General features: G+C 65.7%; 1 protein-coding gene across 1 annotated transcript; it reads left to right on the forward strand.

The window, feature by feature from the left end:
• The first annotated feature begins 564 nt into the window (after window positions 1-564).
• PPP1R12C (protein phosphatase 1 regulatory subunit 12C) lies at window positions 565-21395 on the forward strand. Its single transcript, XM_077806949.1, has 22 exons — window positions 565-727; window positions 4102-4232; window positions 5422-5540; window positions 5624-5783; window positions 6938-7082; window positions 7323-7397; window positions 7762-7850; window positions 8343-8482; window positions 8651-8736; window positions 12033-12209; window positions 13146-13231; window positions 13645-13737; window positions 14100-14190; window positions 14527-14658; window positions 15125-15215; window positions 15893-16020; window positions 16351-16436; window positions 16828-16933; window positions 17348-17452; window positions 18523-18573; window positions 18772-18822; window positions 19125-21395. The coding sequence occupies exons 1-22, from the start codon at window positions 641-643 to the stop codon at window positions 19209-19211; spliced, it is 2316 nt and encodes a 771-aa protein (XP_077663075.1). The 5' UTR covers window positions 565-640; the 3' UTR covers window positions 19212-21395.
• The last annotated feature ends 1571 nt before the right edge of the window (window positions 21396-22966 follow it).

Consider the following 22966-nt stretch of genomic DNA (forward strand, 5'->3'; position numbering starts at 1 on the left):
GTACGGAAGCCGGCAGGAGGGGGCGGGTCCCGGGCCGAGCGGAAGGCGGGAGGGGGTGGGGTACGGAAGCCGGCGGGAGGGGGTGGGGTACGGAAGCCGGCAGGAAGGGGCGGGTCCCGGGCCGGGCGGGAGGGGGCGGGGTACGGAAGCCGGCAGGAGGGGGCGGCTCCCGGCCCGAGCGGAAGGCGGGAGGGGGCGGGGTACGGAAGCCGGCAGGAGGGGGCGGGTCCCGGGCCGAGCGGAAGGCGGGGTACGGAAGCCGGCAGGAGGGGGCGGGTCCCGGGCCGAGCGGAAGGCGGGAGGGGGTGGGGTACGGAAGCCGGCAGGAAGGGGCGGGTCCCGGGCCGGGCGGGAGGGGGCGGGGTACGGAAGCCGGCAGGAGGGGGCGGGACCCGGCCCGAGCGGAAGGCGGGAGGGGGCGGGGTACGGAAGCCGGCGGGGCCGCGCCGGGAAGATGGCGGCGGACGGGGGCGCGGCGGCGGCGGCCCGCGAGCGGCGGCGCGAGCAGCTCCGGCAGTGGGAGGCGGCGCCGGCCCCGCCCTGCCCCCCGCGGCCGCCCCGCGCCCGGGCCGTGCGCTTCGAGCGCGCCGCCGAGTTCCTGGCCGCCTGCGCGGGGGGGGAGCTGGGCGAGGCCCGGGCCATGCTGCGGGGGGGGCCCGGCGGGGAGCGGCCCGTGCCCGGCCTGGTCAACGGCACCAACGCGGACGGGATCAGCGCCCTGCACCAGGTGGGGGCGGGGCGGGTCAGGGGCCGGGTCAGTGGGCTGGGGGGGGCAGGTCTGAGCTGGGGGCAGGTCAGTGGGGTGGGGGGGCAGCTCTGAGGGGGGAGGGGAGCTGGGGGCAGGTCAGTGGGGTGGGGGGGCAGGTCTGAGGGGGAGTGGGGGGCAGGTCAGTGGGGCTATGAGAAAAGCTGGGGAAGGGGACGTGGGGGGCGGGTACAGGCCCACGGGGGGGGGGATCTGCAGGGTGGGGGCGGGGGCAGTGCTGAGGGAAGCTGGGGGAGGGGCAGTCCCTGGGCAGGTGCAGGGGGTAGTCAGGGCGAGGGGGCAGTTGCGGGGGTGGATCAGCACAGGAGGTGGGGGAGGGGGGCTGTGGGGGGAGGCTGCAGGGGGTGGCTGGGGACAGCGGCAGAGCAGTGAGAGGAGCTGGGGGTCGCTCTGTCCCCAGAGAGGTGTCGGGGGCAGGGGCTGTCTCCAGCTGTCGGCTGCAGGGCGGCACCTGCTCCTTGGGGCCCGGCAGGGGATGGGGGGACTGAACAGGCGGCGGGGGCTGGGGGCAGGAAAAGGAGCAGGACGCCTGGGTTCTATTCCAGGCGGGGGGAGGGGGCCCAGTGCGGAAAACAGCCTCAGCCCCCAGTAGCACTTTGCAGTACAGGGACTCTCTGGAATTAGACTTGGCTGTCTTCCCAGAGCCGGGAGAGAACCCAGGAGTCCTGGCACCCAGCCCCCTTACGTTGAATGCAGGGGAAGTGACCCACCAGTCTCCGATCCACCATCCTCTGTGGGGCTCCTGGGGGAGGGGTGAACTGGAGTGAGGAGCCCTGCCCGAGCCCCTCGCTCCCGACCCGCAGCCCCCTGCTAGCCCGGCTCTGGGCTCCCCCCAGCCCGGCCCGTGCCCCTCACTCCCGACCCGCAGCCCCCTGCTAGCCCGGCCCTGGGCTCCCCCCCATCCCAACCTGCAGGCTTTTCAGGGCAGTGGCCAGCCCGACAGCGAACTCCCAGCCCCAGTGGGGTCTGTGCAGTGCCCTGCGTGTGGGGACACCCCCAATCCTGGCCGAGGCGGAGGGGTCTGTGCAGAACCTAGTACAACGGGAGGCCCCGATTCTGGCCTGCGGGGAGATGCGCAGCGACAGAGCCCCCATCCGGCCCTGGGTTGTTCCCATCTCACTTGTCCCTGGCTGTGCAGTGAGTTGGGGAGGCCTCAGCCTGGTGCCCTGTTGTGGCCCACAACCTGCGCCCGGGCAACAGAGCTTGGTACGGGCCAGCAGCTCCGGGGTTTGCTGGCCGCCCCGTCAGAGCACCACGCCCCACCACCAGCCACGGTGAGCTCCAACTGAACAGCCCCTCCCACACCCTGCCGGTGCCCCCCGCACCCAGCCCTGGGCTCCCACCCCCCGCCCTGCTCCTCACCCCTGCACCCGCAGCCCCCTGCTAGCCCAGCCGTTGGCTGCCCCGCACAGCTGTGATCCTGGGGGGGCTGTAGAGGAGTGACCCATTGGCAGGGCCTGTAGAAGTGTACAGGGGGTGGGGCTGTCTCCATTCACCTGTGCCCTAGCTCTGCCCCCCCTCAGCCCCCCAGGATCCAGCCCATCCCTATGCCAGGGCCTGTCTGGGAGGTTATTTTAGGCTCCAGTCGGTTCCAGTCCTTTTCTGGGTTTCTCATCAGGGAAGCTCCCAGCTCCCCCTCTGTCCGTCCCCCGCCCCGACTTTCCATGACTTCATTCCCCTGACGGCCTTGGCTTCCTTCCCTGGACCCCGGCCTCCCTCCGCCCCCAGCTCCTCCCAGCAGGGCTGGCGGCTGACAGCTTCTGCCTCAGGGGGTGGCTGGCCCGGGGGACTGAATGGGGTGCGGGGCCTGTCCCCACTCAGGGGGAGCCCCCCTCAGCTCAACCCCCGTTGCAGATCTCCCTGCACGGTGCTTTGCCCAGTCCCACCCCGAACCCTGCAATAGGGGTGAAGCCAGGGAAGAGAACTGGGGGGAGGGGGGGTGTGTCAGTGAGTGGGGGCAGGGGGCCAGAGCTGCGGGGGAGGTGTGCGGGGGAGCACAGGAGGGGGCTGTTAGGTGGGAGAGGCAGAGGTGTGAATTCAGCAGTGCAGCCCAGCCTGCCCCCCCATGAGGTTACACACCCCAATGAGTGTGAATTCTGGGGCACGTGCCCATGTGAGAGTGAATTTTGGGGTCTCCCGGTGCCCATGCCTGGGGCAGCGTTGGGTCCCATTTGCCCCAGCAACCTGTTACCATCTTCCCATCGGAGTGGGGTACCCATCTCCTACAGTCATGAATCTGGGGTGCCTCATATCCTTCCACCCCAGGGCATTCTGGGTGGGCCCATGGAGCTGCGGGGTCCACATGCTTCCCCGCCCCCCACCCCAGTCTTCCATTGAGGCAACTTCTTCCGGGACTCGGTTTGCTAATGAAAGGACTGCAGGTGAATTGAAATTGGCTCCAGATCCCTGGAGGCTGCTCAGGGTTCAGCTCCCTGGCGAAGGGGTTTTGGGGGAATCCCCCTGCGCTGGGGGGTCTGTGCCCCTTCCCCAGCCTCACAGGACGGTGAAAGCCGCTGGTGCCCGGCCAAAGCACCACCTGCGATTTCAGCCCCATGGAACTGAGGGTTCTTGCTGCTTGGTCCCTCCGCTGGGCATCCCCCTCTCCCCCGCATCTGCTGCCTGGCTTCACCCGGGTCCCCCTGAATTCCCCGCTCCTTGGCTGCGTGCCAAGCTGGTGGGTGGTCCCCAGGCACTGCACAGAGCCCACCGGGGATGAAGTTGGGAGTTCTCTGTCTTCACGGCCCTGGGGCGGGAGTGAGGGCACCGGCGGAGCTGTCGGGGGGAGCCCAGGGCTGGGACAGCAGGAGGCCATGGGTTGGGATTGAGGGGCACCAGCGGGGCTTTGGGGGAGCCCAGGGCTGGGTAGCAGGGAGCTGCGGGTCAGGAGTGAGGGGCACCGGCAGGGGGGCCCCACTCCTCTTGTTCTGGACCTGAGCTCCCCCGGCCCCCTCCAGCATTGCAGGTGTCCCTCGCTCCCGCCCCACAGCCTCGCTCAAGCGCCCGGCGCTCAGGGCTGGTGAGGGCAGCGCCTCTGCCAGGCGAATCCCCCCCCCCCCCCCCGGCTATTTCTGGCCGCGCTTTGGGAGCCAGGGCTGATTCCGGATCCCACGTCCCGTCCCTCCCTCCACGTCCCAGGGGCTGCAGGGCCCGGTTAACCTGTCCTGTCTCAGTCCAGTCCCAGGGCTGCTTTGGCCTAGGGCCAAACAGATGGATGCGTGCCAGGACTCCTGGGTTCTATCTACTGCTCTGTGTGGGGAGTGGGATCTAGTGGGTAGAGCAGGGGGGCTGGATCTGCTCAGTCTCTGACCCCTGCCTCCCCCCGCCCCCTCCCCCAGGCCTGCATCGATGAGAACCTGGAGGTGGTGCAGTTCCTGGTGGAGAACGGAGCCAACGTGAACCAGGCGGACAATGAGGGCTGGACGCCCCTGCATGTTGCTGCCTCCTGCGGCTACAAGGAGATCGCCCAGTGAGTGGGCAGGGTGTGTGGGGCATGGCCAGGTGCAGTCAGCCCCATGGGCCCATCTACCCCGGTATCCTGCCTCCTCCCTGCCCCCGGATCAGCCCCATGGGCCCATCTACCCCAGTATCCTGCCTCCTCCATGCCCCCAGATCAGCCTCATGGGCCCATCTACCCCGGTATCCCTCCTTGCCCCTGGATCAGAGCCACAGGCCCATCTACCCTGGTATCCTGCCCCCACCCTGCCCGTGGATCAGCCCCATGGGCCCATCTACCCCGCTATCCTGGCTCCACCCTCTCCCTGGATCAGCCCCATGGGCCCATCTACCTTGGTGTCCTGCCTGCTCCCCGGTCAGACCCACAGGCCCCCAGTCACAACCCCCTGAATTCACACTGGGCTGGACGTGCTCAGAGGTTGGATCTGTGCGGGGTGGGGGGGAGAACCGGGCTCCGTGGGTGCATGTGTCTGATGGTGGGGTGCAGGAGGGACCCCACACTGGCTGGGCAAGTGCAGGGTGAGTCCCATATGGGTGCCCCCCCGGCGGGGGGTGGGACGGGCTGCAGCAGGGTCGGGGACTCTGGGCATAAGGAACAGAGGCGCCCTGTGGGCCGATGGATCTCTCCTCTCCTGCCCACGCTGCTAGTCCCATAGGTCCGTCGCTGGGATCCCGGCCACACATTGACCCCAATCCCCCCTACGCCCCGTAATCCCTGTCACATGGTGCTAATCCCTGGTCACGTGCCACATAATCTCTCCCCCGCCCCCTGTGGGCCGTAGAGACCTAAGCTCCCCCCTTCTGCTCCAAACTCCCCCCGCCCAGTTCCAAACTCCCCACCTGCTCTGATCTCCCCCCAGCTCCCATCCCCACCCCGAACAACCTACCCCCACTGCTGTGAGCACCCCCTCCCTGCTGCCCCACTCATTGCTCCCCTGTGCCCATCCCCATGCCCCCCCCCCCCATCAATTTCTTGCTCTTTCCCACGGGTGGGACAGGCGCCTTCTGATGGGCCCCCGCTCCAACTAGGGAAGCTCTCGGGGGGCGGAAGCTGGCGACCTGCAGCCCACTCCAAAGCCAGGGGCTCAGTGCCGGGTCCACCTGCAGCCTTGTTACCACAAAGGGGTCGGGTCAGGGGAGGGGTGGGGCTGCCCCGTGGCCCTAGGGGGCTCCACCGGTCCGATGCTCTCGCCTGTCCCCAGGTACCTGCTGGCCCACGGCGCTCAGGTGGCGGCGGTGAACAGCGACGGGGAGATTCCCCTGGATATCGCCGAGGATGACGGCATGGAGGCCCTGCTGCGGGAGGAGATCGCCAAGCGAGGTGTGGGGAGGGGCGGGGCCGCAAGAGGGGGGCGGGGCCCCGGGGCGCCAGGCCCCGCCCTCACGCCCGGCCTGTCCCCGCAGGGGTGGACGTGGCGGCCGCCAAGCGGGAGGAGGAGGAGCTGATGCTGCAGGACACGCGTCAGTGGCTGAACGCCGGCCGCATCGACGACACGCGGCACCCCAAGACCGGAGCCAGCGCCCTGCACGTGGCTGCCGCCAAGGGCTACATCGAGGTCATGAGGTGAGAGGGGCCGGATGGGAGCTGGCGCCCCCTAGAGGGGAAAGGCCCCAGGCCCCCTTCGCTGCCCCCTCAGCAAGTCCCTGCCCTGGGGCCGGATGGGAGCCAGTGCCCCCTAGTGGGGCCAGGTCCCGTGCCCCATTCCCCACCCCCCTGAGCCAGCCTGTCTCCGCCCTGGGGCCGGGTGGGAGCCGGTGCCCCCTAGAGGGGAAAGGCCCCAGGCCCCATTCCCCGCCCCCCGAGTCAGCCAGTCCCCACCCTGGGGCCAGGTGGGAGCCGGCGCCAACTAGAGGGGAAAGGCCCCAGGCCCCATTCCCTGCCCCCCGAGTCAGCAAATGCCTGTCCTGGGGCTGGATGGGAGCCAACGCCCCCGAGAAGGGAAAGGTCCCGTGCCCCATTCCCCGCCCCCCTGAGCCAGCCAGTCCCTGCCTTGGGGCCAGGTGGGAGCCGGCGCCCCCTAGAGGGGACAGGCCCCTTGTCCCAGCCATTCCCCTCTGGTTCGTTTCAGGCAGTGCTGTGGGTGCATGCTGCAGGTTTCCTTCTCGCCCTTGGGCGTCACTGATGAACGGGCTGGTGGAGTTCGTTGTGCTCCCTGCTCTCCTTGCAATTCCGGCCCCCAGTTCCTGCCAGCTCCCGCCCCCACTGGGCTGGACTGGGGGAGCTGCCCCCCCACCCCGAAGCTCATGGGAGCTGCGTTGGCTGCCGAGTCCCTCCCGCCCAGCCCCCGAGGGTGTGTGCTGCCCCTCCCAGTCCGACCAGCTTGGCAGGTCAGAGGGGCTCCCAGTCCCTCTGGGGGAGCGGAGTCAGCATGTTTGGATCCGCCCCCGACTTGACTCCCAGGGCCAGTTAATAGCCACCCAGCCCCCCTCCCCCAAGCAGTGTGTGAGGCACCCTGGGGACGCAGCTGTGGGTTGGGAGCAGCCATTCATATCCCAGCCCCCTTACCCCATGCTCTGGTCCTTCGTGACAGGTGTGGGCCATGTTTACAGCTGGGGAAACCGAGGCATGGAGGGGAAGTGGCTTGCCCAAGATTGGTGGGGTTAGAAAGGAGGAGTCCTGGCTCCCAGCCCCCCTGCTGTAACCACTGGACCCTGCTCCCCTCCCCGTGCCAGGGAGAGAACCCAGGCGTCCTGACTTCTCTCTCCCCCACTGCGTAGGCTGCTCCTGCAGGCTGGCTATGACCCCAACGTGCGGGACAAGGACGGCTGGACCCCCCTGCACGCGGCGGCCCACTGGGGGGTGGAAGAAGCCTGTCGCCTGCTGGTGGAGCATCTGTGCGACATGGACACCCTCAACAATGTGGTGAGGGGGTGGGGCAGCAGGGAAGGGACAGGATCTACTGGATCACAGCAGCCCTGGCGCCTTAGGGGTTATGGGAAGGGAAGTGGGGGGGTGGGGGAGGCCTGGAAGTGAGCAGCTGCTGCTGGGGTGGAGGCTAGGGGCAGGGTGGAGGCCTGGAGGGTAAGGGAAGTTTGGGGGCGGGGGGACGACAGATGGAGGCCTGGGGCCCCTCTCAACCACTGCCCCCTTGCTCCCCGCCAGGGCCAGCGCCCATGTGACCTGGCCGACGAGGACACACTCGGCCTGCTGGAGGAGCTGCAGAAGAAGCAGGAGGATGTGAGTTAGGGGTTCCCCCCACCCCTAGCCCTGTTCTCCCCCGCACTACTCCTGCGCCCCTCCCCCCTCAGATCGGGGCAGCACTGGTTGGCCCGCCTATCCACTCGGCAGCAGGGCAGGAAAGGATTAACCCCGGGCAGGGATACTGCTCCAGGGGGCTGAGAGGGGGCCAAGACCCCCACTCAGCCAGGTAAGGGGGCAGCCATAATGAAGGGCTGTCGCCGCCCCACTGCTGCTCTCCCCTAGCTGTCCAGTGACACCTGGCCCTAACCCCACTGGATCTCCCAGCATCCTCCCCGCCTGGTGGGGATTTCGGGGGGGGGGTCCCAGGAATACAGCGACCCTCCCTCCCTTCCCTCCCCAGCTGCGCAGCAAGAAGGAAGCTCACCTGAAGCAGGCGGTGATCGATACCAGCGCTGAGCAGCAGCCAGTGTACAGCGCCAAGCACAGGCGGTGAGTGCGGGAGGCTGCAGGTCGGGAGTGAGGGGCACCGGCAGGGCTGAGGGGGGCAGGGCTCAGCTAGCAGGGGGCTGCGGGTCAGGAGTGAGGGGCATCGGCAGGGCTGAGGGGGGCAGGGCTGGCAGGGGGCTGCGGGTCAGGAGTGAGGGGCACCGGCAGGGCTGAGGGGGGCAGGGCTGGGCTGGCAGGGGGCTGCGGGTCGGGAGTGAGGGGCACCGGCGGGGCTGAGGGGGGCAGGGCTGGGCTGGCAGGGGGCTGCGGGTCGGGAGTGAGGGGCACCGGCGGGGCTGAGGGGGGCTGGGCTGGCAGGGGGCTGTGGGTCGGGAGTGGGGGGCACCGGCACCACAGGAGTCTGGGGGCTCACTTTGAGCTCCCTGCTGCCGCCCAGTCAGGTGGGTGGGGTATGGCCCCTTGCTCAGTTGGTGGCAGGGTGCCTAACGGGCCCCGCCCCTGCTGACCCCCCTCCCGCCCCCGTTCCCCCCCCAGGAGCTCCGTGTGCCGCATGAGCAGCCGGGAGAAGATCTCGGTGCAGGACCAGTCCAAGGAGCGCAAGACTCTGGGCCCCATCGTCCCGGACGAGGAGAACAGCTCCGCCTCCGAGGGGGAGGAGCCGGAGAAACCCACCGGTAGGCGGGGCTAGTGAGCTGGGGCGGGGCCTGGGGCTGAGCCGGGAGGGGGATGCTGGGCCCATGGGGCACATTGTGGGGAGAGGTGCCGGGCTGCATGGGGCTGAATGGGGGGGAGGGGCGATGCCAGGTCCCCGTGTCACCCCAGCTCCTCCGTTCTCCCCACAGAGACCACGAAGCCCCTCCCACAGGAGAGCAGCGGCTTGAACGGGGTCACCCTGCCCCCCGTTTCGGCCGTGCCTGCAGGGCCTAAGGTGAGTCGCCTCCATCACACACCCCCTCACCCCCCCCCCCCCCGGGGCTGGATTGCAAGGGGCCTGAGGGGTGCTGACTCCCTCTGGTGGCTGAGTTCCCTTGTGGGGGTGTGGCTAGAGGGCCCTTGGGGTGGGGGGGGAGCAGCTTCATGGACGGACTCCTCCCCCTCCATGGAAAGGTCCTTCTTCCCTCTCCCTCCCCCCGCCCAGTACAGCCAAGTTCTCAGCTTAGTCATAATACTCTGGTCTAGTGGGTTTTGAATGGGGGGCGGGGGCTGGGAGCCAGGACTCCTGGGTTCTATCCCCCTGCTCTGTATGGGGAGTGGGGTCTAGTAGTTAGAGCAGGGAGGGCTGGGAGCCAGGACTCCTGGGTTCTATCCCCCTGCTCTGTATGGGGAGTGGGGTCTAGTAGTTAGAGCAGGGAGGGCTGGGAGCCAGGATGCCTGGGTTCTCTCCCCAGTCTAATGCCCCGCCATGTGGATAGACCCTGCCCCATGTGAACTGGATCTTGGTCCCAGCATGCCGCCTTGACACTGACGTTCCCCTGCCCTTGTATGCTGATTCTCTACTCCTGTCCTGCTCGTTCTGTGATTCACTAATTACACCCAAGGGGGTGGGGCCCAAACCCTACAATCCACCCTCCTTCCTCACCTCTTACCGTTGAGGGGGGCACTGAAACTGACCAGCCGGCAATGCGGCAGGATCTTTTCCTCCAGCCCCTTGTCACCACGATCTAGGGGCCCCAGCCCCACCCCCTCACTGTTCTGGTCCCGCCCCTCCAATCTGGCCACATCTAGACTCTCTCCTATCTCTGCCCTGTATTTCTCCCCTGCCCGCACCCCATATTTGTCTTTCTACTGCTTGGATCCTGCCCACCCCATGGCCCCCTCGCCTTCTCCTTTATACGCCATCAGTCCCCGCTGGCTTGCCCCCCTCCCACCCTGCCCGCCCTGGACACCCTGGGGCCGGCACTTTGGCGCCAAAGCCTACGCAAAACGGGCATCGTCCTGGTCCCGCAGGGGGGCGAAAAAGCCACAGTGAGTGACCCGACACTCCCCCCCCCTCCCCCCCAGCACGAGAGCCTCTTCTCCCTTTCCCGAGGCCTGCAGCGCGGAGGGGGCCGGGGAGGCTCTGGCCCTCCAGCGGTGTCACGAGTTGGCCAGGCTCAGCTGGCTGACTCTACTCGATGTTCATAGGATCACAGGGCCCCAGGCTGGGGGACACAGAGGGTGGGGGATCAAGGGGCCTTGGCAGAGGTGGGGGGGGCGGAGGGTGTCTCTGGTTCTAGGCATCTCCCAGCAGCCTCCTCCATTCTGGTGTCTTCTAGAGAAGCAGGGATTGACTGGTTGGAGTGGGATCTAGTGAGTCAGAGCTGGGTGGACTGGGCACCAGTTCTCCTGGGTTCTCTCCCTAGCTCTAGGGGGAGTGGGGGCTAGTGGTTAGACCGGGGAGGGCTGGGAGCCAGGACTCCTGGATTCTCTCCCCCGCTGAGGGAGGAGCGAGGAGTCTAGTGGTTAGAGTGGAGGGGGATGGGGGAGTCAGGACTACTGGGTTCCATTCCCAGCTCTGGGGGAGGAGAGAAGATGAGTCACTGGAGCTGCGTGGAGGCCAGACCTGCCTCTCGGATCGTTTTCTCCCTCTCCACGCCCCGCTCCAGCGCACCATACCCTCCACTGTGTTGTTTTTAACTCTGACCTGCTCCCGTTTGATCTCAGCGACGCTCCAGAACTTTGATGGCCTGGGAAAGCCCCCCCTGCCCCGCAGTACCTTTGGTTTGCCTGGTTGCTAGGTGCCATGGGGCAGAGAGGCTCCCTGGCTCGGGGCCCATGTGCCCTGGCTTCTAATGACGCGTCTGACATCAAAATCCCGTCATTCCGATTACTGCTGGCTCTGCCCGGCCAGTTGCCGCTTGGTTTTCAGCCAGTATCTTGGTATCTGTTTGAGCCAGGGGGGCCCGTAGTGCACCGTCTAAAAGCCAGAAGTCCTATCTCTGCAGGGATACCTGGCTTGGCGTTCTGCTGTCCTTGCTTTGTGAGAGACCGGGGTTCAAATACCCCTTCCTCCCCCAACCCCGCATCTAGCCTGGTCTCTCGTCCCCGACGGCGTGCGATCGCGTCACCCCTTCTGTGGGAGCCTCCCTCTGGGTTTAACGCTTGTTTGAGACCCTTGATCGGACCCAGACGGTTCCCACCGCGCGGCGGGATATTGAGTTTGCTTTTCTGATTCGGGCTCCGATCCTGTTCCCATGGCCCTGCGTACGGGGAGGGTTTGTGGGTGTCATAGCAGGGGTCCCACCAGCCATTCGAAACCACCTTACACAGGCAGCGGTTCTGAGATACACTAGGTGGGCAGGGCCCCTTCCGGGGGGACACTTGCTGAGAGGACGGACGTCCCCTTGGCTGGAAAGGGAATAGCTCTGGAGACGCGATAATGGATCACTTTTTCCCCACTAGGGGGCGCCGGCTTCAATCTGTCCGCAGGGCCGAGGGCCTGGTTGGCTTGGGGATGGGGAATGGGGCACGCAGCAAGGGGAAACCCATGAGGCAGGTGGGCATCTTCCCCCCACCCCCGGGTGTGCATGGCGGGCAGGTGCCCCCCTTCTGGGGGGATGCTACCTCCCTTTCCCACTCCGGTTAATTTCTAGCCCAATCCCCTTGCATTCTGAAATTGACTAGAGATCCCTCTTTTAAGATCTGTCCCCATATAATGGTGGGGGCGGGGGGCAGATTGGGGAGGGATACCTGCCTTCCTCCCCCTATGTGATGAGGGGACAGAGCGGGGGGAAGGTATCTCCACCCGCCCCCGAGCGCCCCCACCCTGCTTCTTACCTGTAGCCTTGCACGCAAGGCGATCGAAGGCCAGTGTGTTGTGGGGGGAAATTGAGAGTCGGGGGGGAGGGTTAATTAATGACACCCCCCACCCCACCCCAGCTTCGTGGGATGGAGGTGGCGAATGTGAGGGGGAGTGTGGGGTGGTGCATGTCGGTTTCAATGGGGATTTGGGGGGGAGTGGGGTGAGGAGGGGTCAAGTGGGGGGATCAGTGGGTGGGGGGAGAATGGGGTGTCTGTCGGTGGGGGGTAGAGAGGATAGGGGGTGCATGGGGGTCGTGTGGGATTGGGGGGGTGTCATGGAGCAGACCGCGCCCACCGGTGTAGCACGTCCGCTGCCTTTCGATCCCCTTCCGCGACCCCCTGACCCCAGGTTCAGCTCCCTCCACCCATCCTGACTCCATCCCCTTCTCCCCCCCCCAATTCCCCTCCCCATTTTTCTCGTCCCCCGTTCCCACCCATCCCCAGTTCTCTGGAGGCCGCCCCACCACAACAGAGGATTCGTCGGCGCCCGCCTGGAGGGCGGGGCTGCGGAAGACGGGCAGCTTCGGGGTGCTGCAGGATGCCCGGCTGGACGAGGGGCCCCCCAAGGAGGGCAGGATCAAGCGCTCGGCGTCCAGCCCCAGGCTGGACACAGAGGAGAAGGTGAGGGGATGGGGGGGAACCCTGTAGCCATGCGGGGCACCTGACCCCGACACTCTAGCCAAGGGGGCACTGAAACACAGACCCCTCCCTTTCTCGCTGCGGTAAATGCCACAGCAGAGAGGATTCTGGGAGGGCAGGTGTTTTCCCACAATGCAAAGTGGGCCTTTGAGACTTCTCGCGCCTGTCTGTCTGTCTGTCTATCTCTCCCACTAACTGTCTCCTGCTTTCCCTCCTGCCTCAGCCACAGGACATCTGGGAAATCCTACAGAAGTGGAACAGGACTTTGATTGGCCCGGGGTTAGCCAATAAGAGCGTAGCCTCAGAGCTAGCCAGTCGGGAGGAAGGGATTTCATCAGGTGACCTGGTAGGAGGCTCCGCCCATAGGGGGAGTGGCCTTATTCCCCTCCCGCCCACCTGCTTATTTGCCCATGTCAGCGGTGTCCTGGTGCATTCTGGGACGCCTTCCGCTGTTAGGTGCTTAGTTGGAGCTGCCCTTCTCCCCTGGGGATGGTGGGGGGCACCATAGGGTGTCTTGGGGGCTGGGATCCCCATCCTGGAGCATCAGGCAGGGATCCCTCAATCCCGAGGTCTGTTCTCCAGGCCTGCATTTTCCCCTTAACTCCGCCCCCCGCCGTGGTCTGTTTCTTGCTCCTTAATTTTCCTGATTCATGATTCTCTGTGCTTTAACTGCTAGACCCCCCACAGCTGGGATGGAACCCAGGAGTCCTGGTTCCCAGCCCCCCCACCACCACTAGACCCCATTCTTTTCCCTTCCCTCTCCACTCCATTTGCTGCAACAGGGACTGACACCCTGCCTCCCAGAGGGTATCGAGCTCTTCTCTGGGCAGCGCCCCCTCCTGGCTGAAGGCCGGGGTAGCCCTGAGTGCCCTGCTTTAGGCGACACATTCACGGGCCCTTTTTCTGCTTCCCTGCCAGAGCAAGGAGCCGCCGCGCCTGGCCCGGGTCCCGCCGACGCCCACCCGGCGCATCTTCACCCTGCCTGACGCAGAGCCAAGCCGAGCGTGAGTCACCTGGGTGGTGTCCCGGCTCGGAGAGGGGAGTGGGGTCTAGTGGTTAGAGCAGGGGGCCCTGGAAAGCAGGACTCCTGGGTTCGCAGCCCCGGCTTTGGGAGGGGAGTGGGGTCTAGTGGTTAGAGCAGGGGGCCCTGGAAAGCAGGACTCCTGGGTTCGCAGCCCCGGCTCTGGGAGGGGAGGGGGGTCTAGTGGTTGGGGGCGGGGAGCCAGGACTCCTGGGTTCTCTCCCCATCTCTGGGAGGGGAGTGGGGTCTAGTGTTTAGTGCAGGGGGGCTGGGAGCCAGGACTCCTGGGTTCTCGCCCTGGCTCCGGGAGGGGAGGGGGGTTTACCAGAGTTGCGGTGTGTCTGGCAGCTCAGCACACTCTGTCCGACACTCCCTCTTCTTGTGACCTCACTGTAGGAGCTTGGAAGATGGCCTGCAGATGAAAATCGATGTGGGTCCTGCCCCCAACCAGCTCCCCACTTCCAGCACAGACCCCCGCGACCGCCGAAGGTAGGGGGCAGCCAGAGGGGCGTGGGGGTGATGGAGCTCTACCTTCAGGGGGTACTAGCATGGTGTCTGCAGGGGTAAACCTCTCCTGTAACACCCCACTTAGCCAGGACTCCTGGGTCCTACCTTGGCTGTGGGCGCGGCTAGTGCGGGGGGGCCACGAGGGTGGTTGGGAGAGACCAGGCTCGACAACTGCTGTTGCTGTGAAATTGCTGCTCCGGCCCAGAGGGGCCGCATCTGGGCTCTGGGTCCCTGTATACCCAGCTCCCACGCCCAACCCCAAAGGGGGGCTGTGTCCCAACGTTGGGCGAGGGGTCCCTGGTCCTGCCGGTCTCACTAACTGCCCCCTTCCCCCCCCCAACCAGATCATATCAGACCCCCGTGAGGGATGAGGAGTCAGAATCACAGCGGAAAGCCCGGTCACGTCTCATGAGGCAGTCCCGGCGATCCACCCAGGTACTTCCACCAAGTAGTTAGAGCACGGGGGCTGGGAGCCAGGACTCCTGGGTTCTCTCCCCGGCTCTGGGAGGGGAGGGGGGATCAAGTGGGTTGGAGCCGCACGGGGGCTGGGAGCCTGGACTCCTGGGTTCTTTTCCCAGCTCTGTGGCTGACTTTGGGCCGGTCCCTTCCCCCGTGTGTTGTGGGTGCAGTGACTGTACTCCACCTCCTGGGGGTGCTGTAGCTCATTTCCCTTCCTGCGGGGGTTACTGCCGCCCTGGCCAGCGATGCTGCTCCCCCCAGGGGTGCCAGGCCTGGTCACGCCCCTCCTTGACCCACCTGCTCCCCTCCCAGGGTGTCACCCTCACAGACTTGAAGGAGGCCGAGAAGACCATTGGCCGGTCCGGGGACGCCAGGGCCACCGAGCAGCGAATCGGGGAGGACGAGAAGCAGGGCCGAGAAGGGGAGCAGCCGCTGGATACCACGGTGAGGGCAGGGGCCAAGCAGCAGCTGGGTTGTTAATCTGCGGGACTCCCTGCTTCCAGGCGCTGCAGTCGGGTAGTGGAGCTGGGTTTGTGTGAAGGGCTTCAGTGAGTTCATGGGCCCGGGGGTCTCATTGACAGGGGGGCAGGGAGAGGGTGGGGTAGTAGGGCCCGGGGGTCTCGTCCTGGGGAGGCGGGATACCGGGGTAGATGGGTCTGGTCTGGGGGAGGCGGGATACCGGGGTAGATGGGCCTGTGGGTCTGGTCCAGAGGAGGCGGGATACTGGGGTATACGGGCCTGTGGGTCTGATCTGGGGGGATCCCAGCTTTCTGAGGTTGAGTCTGTTACCCAGGAGGGGGGTTGTCAGTCTCTGTCTTCCCCACCCCCACCGAACTCGCGCCCCCTCCCCGCCCCTGGGCCTTGTCCAGCAGACACCCCACGTCCATGGGTCATTATCCCCCCTCCGTAGGACTCGGCCAGGCAATGCCGCGCAGCCAACCCCGAGGGCTCCTCGGTGTACCCTGTCAGTCCCATCGTGGTGAACTCTCAGGCACGGAGAGGTGAGGCTGACCCCCTGCTGGGCCCCCCAGCCTCTGGTGCTGACACCCCCACACCCCGTCTCGTCCCCTTGGGATCCTGCCTCAGTAGCCAGGCAGCCTGCTCTGTGGGTGGGGCCGGGGGGAGGGGAGGGTTCTGTCCTCTGGGGTCCAGCCCAGCCTCGGGGAAATGTGGGGGCAGATTCATGCTACTGCCCCTCATAGATCCTCCAGCCAGCACCTGCCTGCAGTCCCAGGAGGTGGCCAGCAGAGGGCAGCGCAGCAACATGTTCTACCCCTTGTGTGCTCTGGTGTGCGGGGGGGGGGGGGGGGGGGGGGCGCTCGGAGCCAGGACTCCTGGGTTCTCTCCCCGGCTTTGGGAGGGGAGTGGGGTCTAGCAGGTTAGAGCAGGGGGGGGGCTGGGAGCCAGGACTTCTGGGTTCCCTCCCTGGCTTTGGGAGGGGAGTGGGGTCTAGTGGTTAGAGCGGGGGGTGCTGGGAGCCAGGACTCCTGGGTTCCATCCCAGCTCTGGCTAGACATCCCATGCAGCAGCTGAATTAACCCCTTGTGGCTTGTTCCGCTCCCGGGTCGCCTGTTGCCGGGTGAAATTAACAAACCGGCAAAGAGACTGAGGCGGGTGCTGCGGGGGGTCTGGGGGGGGCGCCGGTCCCTGCCCCTCACCCGCCCCATCTTTGCCGCAGCGCCGGAGCCCGAGGGGCCGGGGCTGAGCTCCGAGGCGGAGGCCGAGCTGCGGAACCGGCTGGCCGTGCGGGACCGCCGGAAAGGCCGGCGGGAACGACGCTCCACGGGCATGCTGCAGAACGCAGAGGTGAGCGGAGGGGGCCAGGCTCCGGGCGGGCAGGGCAGCTGGGCCACTTTACTGGTGGGGGTGGGGAGATCCGGGTATGGCCTCACTAGGGGGTAATAACAGAGCGAGGAGGGGGGCTGGAATTCCACGGGGGGGGCAGTGGAGTGAGGGGAAGGATGTTGGGGCTGGGACTCTCTGGGGGGGGGGAATTGTGGGGGGAGGAGGGGGGCTGGGATTACATGTAGGTGGTTATGGGGGGCTCATAGCTGGTCCAGCAGGATCCGGAGGGGCGGGGGCGTGCTTCCCGGGGTGCGTCTGTTAAACCCCCCCCCCCCCCGGGTCTCTCTCTAGGGCGACGAGACGGAGGAGCCGGAGCAGCTGAACGACAGCACCCCGGGATCCAGATACCTTCCGGCCAGGGGCTCTGGGGGATCCAGGTACCAGCGGGCCCCAGCATTGCCACGGGGTCCTGAGAGACACTAAGTGGGGGTGAGGGGGTTCAGCCCTGGAAGGGAGACCTCTGTGGCACGGGGTGGGGGCACGCTCTCCCCTGGCAGGCAGGGCTGGCCCCAATGCCCCAGGGCGGCACGAGGGGCTGCTGAGCTGCAGGGGCTCAGCAGGGGGCGCTCTCCCCCCCCCCTATGTCCTAGGGGGCGCTGGGCTGCAGGGAGCAGGGCAGAGAGCTCAGCAGGGGGTGCTATAGCATAGCTGTGTTTCAAACATCCCACCCCATGGCTGCATCGCGGTGCCCGGCGAGGACCTGGGAGGGCGCAGAGGTGGGGATTCCCGCAATAACAGGGTGGTGTCTGTCTGTCTGTCTCTCACCAGCACGTCCGACCACTTGAACAGCCTCCTGCCCCACCGGACGGATGCGTACGGCTGCGCCAGGCTCAGCAGCATGGGCAGCGCCGGGGACGAGCGTGAATACAAAAAGGTGGGGCAGGGGCCGAACCTCCCAGCACCCTGAACCCCACCCCCTCGTGCTGGAGCTTCTGCCCCTCTAAACCACGCCTTCACCCAAGCGCTGGGATGGCTAGTGGTTAGAGTGGGATGGGGGCGGGGGGCAGGACTCCTGGGTTCTCTCCCCTGCTCTGGGAGGGGTGTGGGGTCTAGTGGTTAAGGCAGGGGCAGAGAGCCAGGACTCCTGGGTTCTGTCCCTGGCTCTGAGAGGGGAGTGGGGTCTGGTGGTTAGAGCGGGGCCGGGGAGAGAGCCAGGACTCCTGGGTTCTCTCTTTATCTGGGGTGGGAAGGAGGGGGGGTCTAGTGGTTAGAGCAGGGGGGAGGGCTGGGAGCCAGGACTCCTGGGTTCTGTGCTCAGCTCTGTGCTCTTCCCCCCCACCCCTCCCAGCTCTATGAAGATCTCCAGGTGGAGAACGAGAAGCTGAAGGAGCAGTTGCAGGAGTCGCAGCTGAAGCTGACGCAGATCAAGCTGGAGCTGGAGCGGGTGACCCAGGTGAGAGGGGCGGGGCGCCAGGGCTGGGGTAACACTGTGGGCACCAGGGGGGAGCTCCCAGCCCCTCTGCCCCACCGCCTGCTGGGGAGGGAAGGGCCCACTGCAAGGGGTGACCACGCAGCCTGGCACTGCAAAGGATTCTGGGATAGCTAGCGACAGGAGGGCGGCAGCCTTGTGTCCCAGGGCATTGTGGGGGACGAGGAAGTTCCAGGCAACGTGGGGGCGTCTCTTTCCACCCAGACAGACTGCCCCCGGTCGGGGGGTGGGGGGGGAGTGGGCAAAGTCAGGCTGGGAGGAGAGACCTGGATGGAAAACCCTGGTGAGCTCAGCGGGGGGCGCTCTCCCCCCCCCTCCTCTGGGCCTGGCAGGCAGGGCTGGCCCCGGGGCGGCGCTAGGGGGCGCTCCCCCACCCCCGCCAGGCAGGGCTGGCCCCGGGGCGGCACTAGGGGACGCTCCCCCCACCCACCCCCCCGGCAGGCAGGGCTGGCCCCGGGGCGGCGCTAGGGGGCGCTCTCCCCCCTCCCCGCCCCCTGGGCAGGCAGGGCTGGCCCCGGGGCGGCGCTAGGGGGCGCTCTCCCCCCCCCCCCCCCGGCAGGCAGGGCTGGCCCCGGGGCGGCACTAGGGGACGCTCCCCCCACCCACCCCCCCGGCAGGCAGGGCTGGCCCCAGGGCGGCGCTAGGGGGCACTGGGTTGCCATGGAGAGATGGGGTGGGGAGCTGGGCATCAGTGTCCAATGTCTCATGGCCCCCACACAGCTCCCCCTGCTGGCAGCCCCCTGCAGTTACACCCGCTGCCCAGAGAAGCTGAGCAAATATTGACCCAGGGCGCTGGGCTGGGCTGGTCCCTCTCCAGCCAGCTGCTTTTGCTCTGAGTCACCAGCCGTTTGGCCAGTTATTGCCCGGGGGGAGGGGGGGAGGAATTTAAGGTGGATCCTCGGTATAGCAGGCACCTGGATCTGGCCCCGGGGCAGGGGACTGGCTGGGGCGGGGGTGGCGGTGGGGCAATTGGGCATGCGGCGTTTCCCTCCAGAGGGCGCCGTCTCACACCCTGTGCTTGGTCTCGTTGGCAGAGACAGGAGCGCTTTGCCGAGCGGCCAGCACGGCTGGAGCTGGAGAGATTTGTAAGTACCTGCCCTGCTGTGGGAGGCACCGTGCCCCCAGGATGCTGCCCCCCATCCCCACCCCCACCCCAGCTCAGGTCTTCACTCTGCTCCCGGTGAGGAGTCCACCCTCCGAGCCTCGGGGGGTGAGGTGCCCTGCCTCAGCCGCAGCTGAGGCTGTTACCTCCATGCACTCACCCCCTCTCTCCGGCCCCCCAGGAGCGCCGGGCCTTGGAGCGGAAGGCAGCGGAGCTGGAGGAGGAGCTGAAGGTAATCTGCTCAGCACCTGACTGGATGGGCCCCGGTGTGCGGCGAGGGGGGGGGAGGCGGGACACCGGGGCAGATGAGCCCGTGGGGTTGATCTGGGGGAAGGGAAAGGAGCAGACGGGATACCGGGGCAGATGGGCCTGGGGGGCTTATCCAGGGGAAGGGAAAGGAGAAGACGGGATACCGGGGCTGATCTGGGGGAAGGGAAAGGAGCAGATGGGCCTGGGGGGCTGATCTGGGGGAAGGGAAAGGAGCAGATGGGCCCAGGGGGCTGATCAGATGCTAACCCCCGTCCTCTCCCCCAGGCTCTCTCGGACCTGAAGGCCGATAACCAGCGCCTGAAAGACGAGAACGCGGCTTTGATCCGGGTCATCAGCAAACTCTCCAAGTGATGCCCCCAGGGCAGGGAGTCGCCCCGCTTTCCGGGCCAGCCCCTTCCAACCGTCAGGGAGCCCCCCCACACTCCAGACCAGCTCCCCCGCCAAGGTGCCATGCGAGGGGAGAGTCTATGGACCAGAATAAGCCCCTTCCCCCCCCACAGCAGGACCACACCCCTTAGGCCTCCCCCTCAAAACAGGGGCCTCGCTGATCTCCCCCAGAAATCTTTCCACTGGTGGAGGGGTGTCTGAGCCCCTGATAATCAGACCAACACACACACCCCCACCCCCAAAAAACCCAACAACAAAATCCAGCCTCCAGCCCCGGGACAAATATTTATTATTTGTGGCTCTTTACAATTCCTGCTACTCGTTAGGTGATGCTCGTTGTCAGTAGCTGGGGGCGGGGAGGGGGGGCAGATTCCTGCCTGCCCCCCTCCCCTAGTCCTAACCCTAACCTTAACCCCAGTAATCTCCAGTTAGAAGCCAAAATGATGGACCCCCCCATTTGATCGTGGGGGTGTTAGCGGAGATGGGGGTACTGCAAGACCCCCACCCCCACTTTTTAAGGTCCCTTCAATTCCCCCCCACCCCAGCTAAACAAATCCCAGAACATTAACTCCCTTGCCAACCGGCAGCTTTGATTCTGCCCCACGGTGCCCCCCCATGGATGCCAAGGAGCTGCCAAGGATCTCTCACCTGCCTGCCCCATGGGTGCACTGTGCCATGCCCCCCCAGGTGCCAGTAAGTGGGGGGGCTGGCACACGGGAGGGTGGGGGGCAGTGGGAAGGGGGGCTATGCCAGTATTGGGGTGCCCTTGGGGACAAATGGGGGGTTCCGGGGAGGGCTACTATAGGGTCAGCCCCCAGAGGAACCCAGCAGGGGGATTCAGGGTGACCCCCGAATAAACAGCCCCATTGGGGCATCTCCAGTGTGCGCTACTTGGGCCCAAAGGAGGGGGGGCCCATCTACTGTACTGACCCGCATTCCTGCCTTGGCTCCACCCCCTCGGAATCTTGGTGTTAAAAGGGGGCGGGACTTTGTAGTCCCTCCCCCCCCCCCCTCCCCCCTTGCAGTATCTGGGCCAAAGCATGTGGATGGCGGGGAATGGGGGTGCCTCCCAATTCTTCCTCCTAAGGGCTTCTTCCATTGGAGATTTGGGGGAGCAGGCACCCAATAACTACATGACCAAAGTCGGGGGGTGCTCCCCAATGTCCCCCCTGGACACATAGGGAATGAATGGGGGTTCCTGGCTTTGCCAAACTCCTGTCTATCGCAAACCCAGCTGGGGGTGCCCCCAGGATTATGGGGTTCAGGTAAGACAAAGGGCATTGCAGATCTGCCCCCCCCACGTGTGTGTGTGTGGGGGGCCTGGATCTCAGAACCAAGGCGCTGCTTCAGCCCCCCCAAAATGTGCTGTGTGTGGGGGGGGGGGTGTCAGATCCCAGTTTTCTGCTCCCTTCTTTGATGGGCCCCAAGCGCTGCTTGTCCACCCCTTGAAAAGGGGGTGGGGGGTGGTTTGGACAGATGCAAGTGCAAAAAAAGCAGGGTTCAGACTCCCTTTAAAACCTGCCATGCAAAACGGCTTTGTCCCCCTTTGGCCCCAGAGCATGGTCTCCTGGAAAATGTCCCCCCCACACACACAGTTTTCTGTGCCATACCACGCCTCCTGCTGAAATGTCCCCCTGAAATTTGTAGGGGAACCTCAAATTTCCATGCCATTACCCTCTCCCTCAGTTCAAAATCCCCTCCAATACCGGGGGGACCCCTAAATTCTGTGCCATGCAACTGATTTCCCCCCTCAGCAAAAAAACACGCCCCCAGATTCAGCCGGCATCCACAAATTTTCCAGGCTGTGCAACCATCTCCCCCCCCCCCCCGCCCCATCCCTCAGCAAAATGAAAATCCCCATGAAGTTTGCAGAGGGGTCCCCCCATTTATATACCAGGCAACCGCTCTCCCCCCGCCCACGACACCCCTGTGAACATATCTGTATATAAAGGAAAGTATTTTCTATACGGCGTCCTCCCCCCCCTCCCCAAAAGATACGACGTGTGCAATACGGCAAAGGAAATTCTATATATTGTATTTGTTTATTTTAGCAGCCCGGCTGCAGATCTTTAAAGCACAGGGATAGAAAAAAAAATCTTACAAAAATGAAACCGTAAAAAAAAAAAAAATAATAATATTTTAAAGCCCGCCCCGCTCCCTGCTGGCGTGTTTTTTTAAGGGGCTCGGTTAACCGGGGCGGGGGCTGGATGTGTGAATAATGGGGTGGTGCAGGTCCCGGGGGTGCTGCGCCCCTCTGTGGCTTCCTTTAGAGACTGCTGTGGTGGGCGGATTTCCGCAGCCGGGGCCACGCGGGCCCAGCCGGCTTGCCCGTGGCCCCGCCTGGTTATTCAGGGCGAAAGCACCCCAAAGATAACAGACCCTGAAAGGGTCTCTGGGCCCAGTCGGGGGGCTTCCATGCGGGGGACTAGCACAAGCCCAATGAGTCTCTCAGATCAGGCTGCTTCTTTACCCCAGTTTGGGGGTCTGACACTGGGGCCTTTGAAATGAGTCTGTTCCACAGCGCCCACCACTTCGAAGATATGGGGGACACACCGGGGATTGGCGTGGGGCTGCTCCGAGCGCGCCCCCCAAGGACCCGCAGGGGCATATAACCCTTGCTGGTACGCTGGGGCATGGAGGAGTGCCCGAGGGCACTGGAGCGGCTGGCACCGCTGGGCTAAGAGACAGACGTAGCCACATGCCAGAGGCCATTCTGGTCCCCACCCCATCTTAATCTACCAGTCCCCACTCCTCCAAGCCAGGGAGAGAACCCAGGAGTCCTGGCTCCCAGCCCCCCTGCTCTAATCACTAGACCCCACTCCTCTCCCAGATCTGGGCAAAAGAACCCTGGGGTCCTGGCTCCCAGGCCCTGCTCTAACCACTAAACCCCACTCTCCGCCCAGGTCTGGGGAGAGAACCCAGGAGTCCGGGGGTATGTGTGAATGGGGGGGGAGGGGTGAGAGGCTGAAAGCTCTGTAACGATTCAAAGCCAGATCTCCACCTCTCGGGAAATGTCCCCGACCCCTTGGCAGTATTCTTTCGCTGGTGCAAGAGACGGCTGCTGGTGTCTCCCTGGAAAAACCGACGCGCCCCCGAGCCGCGCTCGGCCGACCGGTTGAAAGAGTCGGGCCCGGAGCTGGAGGAGGCTGAGGGGTGGAGGTGGGAACGGCCGGCGGGGCTCTCAGGTTGGCAGAAGGACAGTTGTTCCCCGCGTCCAGCTGAGGGCGGAGAAGGAGGAAGCAGGAGTTTGCCGCCAGGGCGATATTCGGACCGACGTTCTGGCCCAGCCGGCCTGGCGTCCCCGGCGCTGGAGGGTTTTAAGAACCGGTTGGACCCGCGCCTGTCGGGAGGATACGGGTTTACGGGGCCCTGCCTTGGCGCATCCCCCCCATCGTGCTCCCTCCTGGCCTGACGTTTCTAGGACTGTTATGCCCCCATATGGCCCCCTGAAATTTCTCATGGCTCCCCAGGGGCTGGGCCTTTACCCCTTTCCTCCCCCCGGCGGCTCCACTTGGTCAGGTAGTAGGGGTGCCACCTCATTCTTTGTTGCTCCCAGGCGTCACGCACACGCCCCACGTGTGTGCCGGCTGGCTGCCTTTCCACCGCTGCGTTAACCACCGTGCAAAGCCGAGAGGGAAACTGAGGCACGGGGCAGGCTCATAAACGCATCACAGCAACTTCTCGCAGCAGCAGGCAAGTCTGACAAATGCCTCTCCCCC

The sequence above is a fragment of the Eretmochelys imbricata genome, unplaced genomic scaffold (genome assembly GCF_965152235.1).
Source record: "Eretmochelys imbricata isolate rEreImb1 unplaced genomic scaffold, rEreImb1.hap1 Scaffold_39, whole genome shotgun sequence".
NCBI classification, from domain to species: Eukaryota; Metazoa; Chordata; order Testudines; family Cheloniidae; genus Eretmochelys; species Eretmochelys imbricata.